Below are 9,882 nucleotides of genomic sequence, written 5' to 3' on the forward strand. Positions count from 1 at the left end.
CGATTTGTAATGGGATGCCTTCCCTTTCCCTTTTTTTGCCTTACGCGCTAAGGCACAATTTTCCTCACCATCAGTGTTTGATGAGGAACCATCTCTGGTGTTCCTTCTGATCTCCTCCTACATCAAATCCGACCACAATCGTTCCCAATCTAGAAGCTTATCCCTTCCATTCATAGAGTCCTGATAGTTATTCCAACTCTTAGGAAGGCCTAAGAGAGTTAGGCTCACCATATCATCCTCAACAACAGTTATTCCAACACTTCCAAGCTCATCACAACAATGAGTGAATTTGGTTAAGTATTTTGGAATGGTCTCGCCTTTATCCATCTTGATTTTTTGAAATTTGTCTTTTAGTGCCAACTTCCTATGGTCATTTTTTTCCTGGAATAGGTCCATCAATGCTTTCCACATAGCATATGGAGTTTCCTTCCCATGGAGACAATGTGGTCTCGAACTCCCTCAAGGATTATCTGCCTCACCTTCGCCACACACTTCTTCCATTCGGCCAGATTCTGTGCATTCAATGTTGTGGGCATAGGAATTCCTTGATCAATGAATTCATTCAAGCCATTATCCTCCAGCACAACCTCTGTTCTGTCCTTCTAGGTCATATAATTCGAGCTTCCTTTCAAGGCATGCTTGAGCCACAAACTGTAGAACGCCATCTGCCGATACTGAAGTGTGTATTGCAAATTCGAATTTTACCTGTAACCTAAAACTAAAAACTTTTAAATCTCCTCTTTTATACTGTCTTAAGCTCCGATACCATGTAGATTTTCCTGTAGATTCACAACTCATGTAATGTACTAAAACACAAAACAAGAATCTACTCCACTCTTTAAACATTGGAAACCAAGAATCGATGAAAAAAATAATCGACAAGAGGAAGATAATCAAAGACACATAACACAATTGTTTCTCTGGGGAAAACCACTACTCAAAACCTCAACTATCTATTGCATTAATCAGAAATCTAAATGATAATACAAAGCTTATTCTCACAAGAACAATGTTGCACAAGTATGATCAACTCTTTGCCTCACAAGTGGTGAGCTCCAGTATTGTAGCAATAATGCTACAACTCCTGGGGCTTCCTGTCTCTCATTTTATCAACCCGGTAGTTCGTACAAACTTGGAAGCGACGGTGCTATATGCACAAGTACTAGCTCTTGTGGCAGCTGTCACTTGGTCAGCTGGCACAAGTCCGCTAGGGCTCAAGCCAACTTCTATAGGCTCTCAGAAGAAGCTTGCTAATTGATGGACGAAAGCTATTCTCAAAGGAAAGCTACTCTACTTGACAAAATGGACTGAAAGCAAATCAAAGCATGTAAACCTAGGAAACCCTAATTTAACTAGTCTAACCTCTATAATGCAAAGAATGTGAATGAAACCTCTACCAATGCTGCTGTTACCTCTAATAAGTGGAAATGCGTGGATCTAAGCTACTTGCATCATAAAAGACATGTTTTTGTATTTTTCCTTTAAGTGGATGGAATGATTGTGATTTTGTGCTAGCTAGGGTTTGGTTGTGCAGATGGGATGGAGAAGGAAGGAAAGCGTGGGACAGGTTGGGGAGGCTAGGAGAGGTCCCTAGGGATCCTTAGCATCCATCCACAGAGGTTCCTCGCATTCAGAAGCTCAGCAACCGAGTGAGTGGCCTCCTACAGGATGTCTGCAGGGGATCCTACAGGATACGCAGAGATTTCTACAAGATGTCTACGAATTGCTACAGGATGACCTACCGTGAGTGTTTGAAGTGATGGAGGAGTGATGGAATGGTAGGGGGAGATGTGTAAGGTAGGAATAAGGCTGGTGATGGCTCAGAAGTGGAGGAATAGGATAGGGAGTGAGTGTAGGAAGTAGGTTGGAAGATAGAGGGCTAGGTCAACAAAAGGGCTAGAGAATGGAAGTACGTGAGGAGTGAAAGACTTTGGGGGATAACAGAGCGGAGCAGGGGTCAAAGATGTGTTTGCATGCGTGATCAAGATGGAGAATGAGGTAATGGAACGAGAGAGAGAGCAGTGTAAATGAAACAAATGCTTATGACTGTCACCAAACCGAAAATGCATTAACCTAAACTACCTGTGCGTATAAATTCAATGAACAGCAATCCAAAACGCGAAGGAGAATGTGCATGAAGCTGTGATGAAGGTGTGTGGTGCAGGTGTGAATCATGTGGAAGCATCTAACATAACCGTGACTGTGTTGCAGCAATCATCAAGTAAAGAAATGCGTATTTTTGGTGGTTAGTTATGGACTGCACCCCAATCCCAAATGAGATGGCAGTGAGCCTTAACAACCTTTTTGCTGGAGCTCCAATAGATTATATCTATCCTCTGCTAACCTAAGCAACTGGAAACAAATTTACCATAAGCAAATCCTATCTAAACTCATAAAAAAGACTAATTCAACAACCTGTAATTCAAATTGCATGTGAAAATGAAAACTCAGAGTGCTGAAACGAAATGCAAACAACACTACAGCAGAGGGGATCTATGGCTCTCAGGTTGGGCCCTAACCTGAGAGCTATAGTCTCCTTAAGAAAACTCAGAACTAGATCAGAATCTGCCTTCTTTATTCATAATCTGATGTTATGCCAAAACTGGCTTACAACAAGAACTAACACCGAGCTGTGCTCAAAAATTACAATAGTAATGCGAAAGTTTCAACAACCTATCAAAGGCTACGGCCTCCATACTTATGCAAAAACGATCATCCAACAGGTGTCCTTGATTTTAGGAGCTCGGCTGTCCAACTAGAGTTTAACTGCTGATCCTGTAGGACAGTCATAACTACTGTTCCTGTAGAACAGTTATAACTGCTGTTCCTGTAGAACAGCTGGCTGCTTCTAAGCTCGGTGGGGAGATGGATTGGAGCTCGGAGTTCTTGGTGGGAATCACGAGGAAGGTCCCAAGACTGTGGACATCCTCTCCTAAAAACCAGCAGTGCCACCTCATTGTCTCCTTGTCTCCTTTTTCGTGTCTTTTCTCCCTTTAAATGCGAAAAACCTGAAAGCATCATGCATTAGTCACGTAGATAATATGTCTACCCTTCTTCCAACAAACAACACGAACAAACTAAGAAATGCATGCATAAGCAATAAAATATGAATGGTTTGAGCAAGTAGAATAGGCCAAAATGAGCCCAAATTGTACCAAAATTGGGGCTCATCAACAAGCTCGCACTAACCAACACTTAGCCAATTTTTGCTTCCTGTTGAGCCCTTATTTCCTTGCGCAATTCTTGTAAGGAGTAACCCATATTTAATTGGGAATTCCTTCTTCCATAACTGCGCAATCCAAAACTAGGTTCTCTTCTTATTCCATGCATGATTTGTACAACTTGGATCATTCTACAACTGATAGTACACTATCCCTGCACTCTAGTCTCAACTGGGTTTTTCTCTAAACTCACATGCATGAGTTTCTCACGAGGGAATTTTCAGTTTGCTAGAGTAGCACTAAGGATGCACTAGTGCACCAACTCACTACTAGGCCTCTACTAGTTCCACAGACAGTTAAAACTAGTTTAACTGTCTATAACTCAGTGAAACTGTGTTATCTAATTACAACTCAAATAAACTCATCATGGACCCCTAAAATTTATGGAAAACATATACATGACTACAGAAAGACTTCCAATTCGAAATTCCTAAGTTAATTAGGTCAATTAAACTTAATTAACTATTTACAAGTTGTTATGAGAATATAATTTGATTTTAATTCATAGTTTAATTTAAGGACAAATTAAACTGTAATTTCTTGTTTCCATTTCTCAACACTGGGATGTCTCTCTACTCTAGAATTATCTCTTTGGGAGTTGTCTTTCCCCTTTGAGTCCTTTGAATAAGTTCATATTTATGAAGAGCCTTCGTATCCTGAGCTTCTCTTCTCCTTGGCTACCATGCCTTTCGCTTCCTTCTCCTAAGTAGATATTTATTTTTTGGATGATTGCGATATCTTTATTTTTAGTTAACAATGCCTCATCAACACACTCGGAGTAGGCAAGGGTAGGTCTATTATAGAGGTCGTGGAGGTTCTCAAGCCCAAAAGAGAGTTGAATCTTCAATGCGTCGTTATCACACCTAAACTCCACATAATACTCAAGATGAACTAGTAGAGGTGGAACATGACATTGCATGAGAGAGAGAATGTTGGATAAATATCAAAGTGGATGGAGAGGAAGGGGACTAGGACTATGTACCTGGCATAGGGAACAACAGAGGAAGATATAGTTAATACATGTATATTGTAGATATCTATTGGCATTTGAAAATTATGATGGGCCAAGTAGTGTTCACTGACAATGAAGCGAAGAAGGAAATCCTCCTCATATTGGATGAGTTACATCTTTTCCTTAAGCCTCTAAATAGATTCCTGAAATGAATTGAAGACCATCTGGGTTTTTTTTGAATCTAGGTTGCTTTCCAGGCAACATCAAAGAGCCAATCATAGTGGATGTATTAGACTCTTCTAAGTCTAATTAACAGGTCATCATTTTTCTCATTTTTTTAGCTCCTTTTGTCAGTTTTTTTGTCTATATATTCAAGAGTAGATTAAACTCTAAAGACCTAGAGAGCAGCCTCTATGTTTTTTGCTAAACTTTCATAAACTTAATATTTGGATGTTGAAGAAACTTTGGTTTTATCATTAGATTTTCTGGAACTTAATATTTAGATGTTAAAAAACTCTGATTTACCATTGATATAATTTTTCAAATAAAAAACTAAACATACCATACCAAACTGGTTAAAAATTTACCTCCCACACACACACACACACATATATATATATATATATTATTCCGATTAAAAAAATTCCAAAATTCACAGATACATTTTATATCTCTCCCAATAGAACGTTGACCATTTTATCCTCTTTGAATTAATCAATAAAAATTGCAAAACATTGACCCTTCACTTTAATGCACGTATCCAATTAAGATATATGGCAATATGTATCCCATGCAGCCACGTTATTCATTATCTCCCTCATGCTTCTATCTATTGCAGGACTAAGGCTCCCATGCAGCCACGTTATTCAATATCTCCCTCATGCTTCAATATGTACCTGATGTGGATTCCTCTCTGTCACAAACCCTCTGAATGGCTAACATATCCCATCACTCCCACAGCTCCATTAACTTGTACACACAGAACATCCATGGCTATGTGCATCCATAGCTTAAAGTGTAAAGTGAGGCACTCCCCTCCACGATAACCAGCAAGATTAAGCCATTGATGCAATCTCTAACTTGTGGACGAATGCCGTTACGTTATGGCAGTTCGGTGTCCCCTGTTCTCTCTTCCTCGTATGCCTACAATGGCGGCTCAGTTCCTTCCCCAGATTTGGCCGTAGCCAGCTATTTGAAGCTCCGGCGAGCGGTTCCGCGCGCTGTCAGGGCCATGGCAGAGGGGGCTGAGAACGAGAAAGCCAGTGATGAGGAGCGGAAGAAGACGAAGCAATCTCTGTTCGGAAGCATCACGGAGGCGCTAGATTTCTCTCAAGTCAGATCTGAGGAGGACGCAGTGCTCTTAGAGGATGCAAGAGATGCCACCAAATCCGGAGAGAAAATGAGCAGAGAGCAGGTAAATAAATTTACAATGTTTAGCATATATATATATATATATATTTCCAATTTTCAGCATAGTTATATAGATACAAAGAATGAAATTACTTTCTTTCAGCCAATGAAATTACTTTCTTTCAGCGAGTTAGAGTAGAGTAGCAGTTATTTGGGCAATCCACAAGTATACTCAATTAAGAGTTCAGAAAAAGCGAAGCTATCTAAGTTAATATAACAATATTTATCAAGGCATTATAGCTTATCATATCATTAACAAAGATTTGAACCTAGATAGGTCAGCCGCCAAATATACTCAATTAAGAGTTCAGAGAGCTCTAAGCCAATATGACAATATTTATCAAGGTATTATAGGTTATCATATCATCTACAGAGACTTGAATCTAAATAAAAAAAATAATATTTAACCACCACACGACTCTAAAATAATATAACAATATTTATCAAAGCATTATAGCTCATCATATCATTAACCAAAACTTGAATTTAGGTAAAACCACCAAAAATGACCCTATATATATATATATATATATATATAACTTCTTATTTATATTATTTTCAGTAATAATAATAGATTTCTGAATATTCTGGATAAAAGTCTAATAATTTAAAATGAAAATTAATCTTACTCTTATATCTTAAATTCCAAAGTATTATCAAAATCTACAATACTACACTGAGTTAAATTCAACTTATTTTTTATGAAAATATTTTCCATATTATTGAAATTGTTTAAAGCTTCTTATTCATATTATTTTTTCTGAAAATATTTAGCATATATTAAAAATGTAATTATAATAACTAAATTTTAATTGGTTTAAAATCAACTAAATCAATTTGATTGAGCTTAGTAAACGTGAATTGTCATGATTATCAAATCTGAAGTGTCATATGTATAATTTTAATTTCTTCAAAATATATATATTGAAGAATAATTTAGCTCTGTTTGGTGACAGTATGCCGCTCTGAGGAGGAAAATTGGTGGGACTTACAAGGATTTTTTTAAAGGATATGTGGAGGGTAATTTTCTATATCATTGTTTATTTAATTTTCATTGAAATTATTGTTTTATGGTAGTATCAACCTCCTCTTCTGCTGTGGAAGGTCCTTATAGTGCCTTTCATTTTGGATTAAACATTACTTTATCTTATGATTGTCTTAAATTTTTTCATTTGGATGGTTGAATAGTTCTGACAAAGACAAACAGAGCATGTTTGTGGCAGGTCCTTATAGTGCCTTTCATTTCACATTAAACTATTACTTTATCTTATGATTGTCTTAAAATTTTTCATTTGAATGGTTGAATAGTTCTGACAAACAGAGCATGTTTGTGGTAAGCAGTTGAGGGAGAGTATGTGGAAGAGGGATGGGTAGATAAGACCTGCAAAATATGCAAGAAAGACACCAGTAATGAGCCCAGGAATGTTGACATGATGGGTCGATATGCCCATGTTGCTTGTATGGAGAAGGGTGAATCAGGGAACTTTTTCACTCGCCTGTTTGGAAAATAAATCCACTTTTATTTCTCTTTATTGGGCAGATGATTCCAGCGCCGTTTCTCTGCATTTCTCAAAATCTTGTATCATAACACCTCTGATCTGTGGAACTGCAATATTTTAGATGGCAATGGACCTCAATGGTACCATTTATAGCTATAAGCTGAAGAATCCAAGTATCAATAAGTAATTTGTCTCAACTCTTCATCTCTGTATTATAAAAGTATTTTCATTTTTGTGCTTTCATCTCCATTTTCCATTTAAAAATTTGGATTTTTTTGTTGGGAATTTTTTTAATATCAAACTATATTTTTCATTTAATAATTGAGATTTTTATCTTAATAATATGGGGAGAAAATATTCTATGCTGTTTTTCTCTTAATAACAATGTGTGGTAGAAAATGCTCAATGTTATCCAAAAATAGAAACCTATCTGCTTTGAACTTCTGCTCCTCCTTGCTAATTGTGTGTACTTTAAACTTTTGTCTGAACTAATGTACTGGTTCCTAATTGATACTAAAACCTATATGGACATCTTGTAACTTAATAATGAATGTCATATTAATATTGGGTGACAATATACCCAACCAAAAGAGGATTTTAGAGTGATTCCTTGAGCTTTTTCCTGGGCAGCAACCGGTATGGGTTTAATTTATTTTGGATTTTGTACATTTATGTGGATTTATTTGAAAAATTGAAATTATCTATTTTAAATTAATATTATAATTATTATTAAAATAAAATATTTTATTTTATTTTAAATTATATATATATATATATATATATATATATATATATATATATATATATATATATATATATATAATTAGTGAATGGAAATATTATTATTATTTTTTTAAATAATATAATAAATTTAATTTATATTTTAAATTTTTATTATAAAATCATATTAGACAGTGAAAACTTTCATTTGTTAAAACTACATTGATTATAAACATGTTATCTTGGAATGTATGTTTTCATTCAAGTGAGAATGCTCAATCTCTTTCTTTTGAAGTAAATAATATGATATTTTCACTTGTTTATAAAAAAAGGTATTCATGTTGACTTGAAAAAATGTTTGTATATATAATCATACTCAGAGAGAATATCATAGTTTGATGTAATGGGATTGAGTACATATGCATTGCCTTTATGTATGTTTTAATTTGAATGGCCATATTGTCATTTCTTGCATAAGGAAAGTTTTTCTTTTAACTTAAAAATAGTTAAAAACTGGTTGACAGATTCGCAATTGGTGGAACTAAAGAAAGATGCATATAAATGACCTAGCCACACCTTTTATGGAGTGTGAGCGGTTGTGAACCCATGCATTCCAGTGGATGGTTGTTCCTTTAAATGGACATCGATAATTGCATGAACAAGGTACAAGGTGTAATTACCAGACTAGACCAAAACGTAGATCTTGCAGATTGATATCGAAACAAGTAGTCATTAAGGGGGAGTGTTTGAAAATGTAATTCCTACTTGTCTCAGTTGTGACTTTCTATGTAAAGGAGTATGTTCCTATTCCTTAGGGTTGTTATATCTAGGAACATCTAGATATAACAACCCTAAGAAATAAGAACAAACTCCTTTACATAGAAAGTCACAACTGAGACAAGTAGGAATTACATTTTCCAACGCTCCCCCTTAATGACTACTTGTCTCAATATCAATCTGCAAGGTCTATATCTGGTCCAGTCTAGTAATTACACCTTGTACTTTGTTCATGCAATTGTCGATGTCCATATAAAGGAACAACCATCTACTGGAATGCATGGATTGGCTCCCATCCGCTGCAACCATTAGTGTACTAGGAAGTCCTTCACATACATGGTTCATCCAACCTCTGGATGAACTCCCCCTAAATATAAAATTTCACATCATCGAGTCTAAAACCAATTCAGCCCACCCAAGTGTATCCATCTTGAATGACACACTCTTCCAGGGTGTTAAAACTCTCTAACATAGGGAACACATAACAAAGGGTATGCATGCCTCTCTGGGTCTTATAGTAGGTACATAAAACATTTCAAGGACCACAACTAACCATTACAAAACAATATATGACATGTAGATTTGCTCTAATTACAATATGTGACTCATAACTCACCATGATTATGAGTCTATTCCACAAACTCACACAAACTCGATTGTCCATCATCATTTAATTTCCAATGTCATTGTTGCACAAAATCAATATTTGTTGCGCTTCAACCTTATTATCCACCACAAAGTGTCTTTGCATCCTCTTTTTTTTTTTTTTGATTCACCTGCGCCCGCAATTTGTTAGAGTAACTAATTATTAAAAAACCACTGCATTGAATTAGCTAGGCTCAATGCTTCTAATTCTAAAACATTTATAAATACCACATTAATTTATTTCTCTTTGGAATTTTTTTAGTTTGCAATTCTAATGAATTGCAATTTTATATTGAGTTGATCAGGCTTAATGTCTTTACCTTCCCAAAATCCAATTCCATCAAGTTGACCCAAAGGGAAAGAAGAGGGTGGTAAACCTCCAGTTGACACTGTCCAGATCTCTCTGATCTGGGCAGAAAATCGCCCCCACGGCCTTTTCCTCACGCCTCTGAAATGCGTTTCCTTCGCAATTGATGAGGGCTCTTGCTCACAGGCTCCTATTTCCCGCTTTCACTTCCATTCTTGCCATCTTCATAGTGTGCACTAGCATGGCGTCGTGGCTTACCTCTGCACACATCTCGTCCCCTCACACAACCAATTCCTACAACTGTTGCTTTAAGATGAAAAAGGAGACCAAACCACTTGAGAGGAACAACAC

The 9,882-nt window shown here is 36.3% G+C and overlaps 1 protein-coding gene across 1 annotated transcript; it reads left to right on the plus strand.

Annotated features, from left to right (window-relative positions):
• The first annotated feature begins 5,088 nt into the window (after positions 1 to 5,088).
• LOC149139012 (potassium transporter) lies at positions 5,089 to 7,325 on the plus strand. Its single transcript, XM_089447137.1, has 3 exons — positions 5,089 to 5,587; positions 6,540 to 6,603; positions 6,925 to 7,325. Exons 1-3 carry the CDS (start codon positions 5,240 to 5,242, stop codon positions 7,092 to 7,094), a joined length of 582 nt encoding a protein of 193 aa, XP_089303263.1. The 5' UTR covers positions 5,089 to 5,239; the 3' UTR covers positions 7,095 to 7,325.
• The last annotated feature ends 2,557 nt before the right edge of the window (positions 7,326 to 9,882 follow it).

The sequence above is a fragment of the Pinus tabuliformis genome, chromosome X, assembly GCF_031772625.1.
Source record: "Pinus tabuliformis cultivar Carrire ecotype Pingquan chromosome X, CPIR1, whole genome shotgun sequence".
In the NCBI taxonomy this organism is placed as follows: domain Eukaryota; kingdom Viridiplantae; phylum Streptophyta; class Pinopsida; order Pinales; family Pinaceae; genus Pinus; species Pinus tabuliformis.

What these genes read in the sequence shown, in the direction of transcription:
- LOC149139012 (XM_089447137.1), top strand. Translation starts at nt 5,240, where the DNA reads ATGCAATCTCTAACTTGTGGACGAATGCCGTTACGTTATGGCAGTTCG. An exon ending in AGAAAATGAGCAGAGAGCAG is followed by an intron (nt 5,588 to 6,539) that starts GTAAATAAATTT and finishes GTTTGGTGACAG; the next exon opens with TATGCCGCTCTGAGGAGGAA. An exon ending in TTTTAAAGGATATGTGGAGG is followed by an intron (nt 6,604 to 6,924) that starts GTAATTTTCTAT and finishes TGTGGTAAGCAG; the next exon opens with TTGAGGGAGAGTATGTGGAA.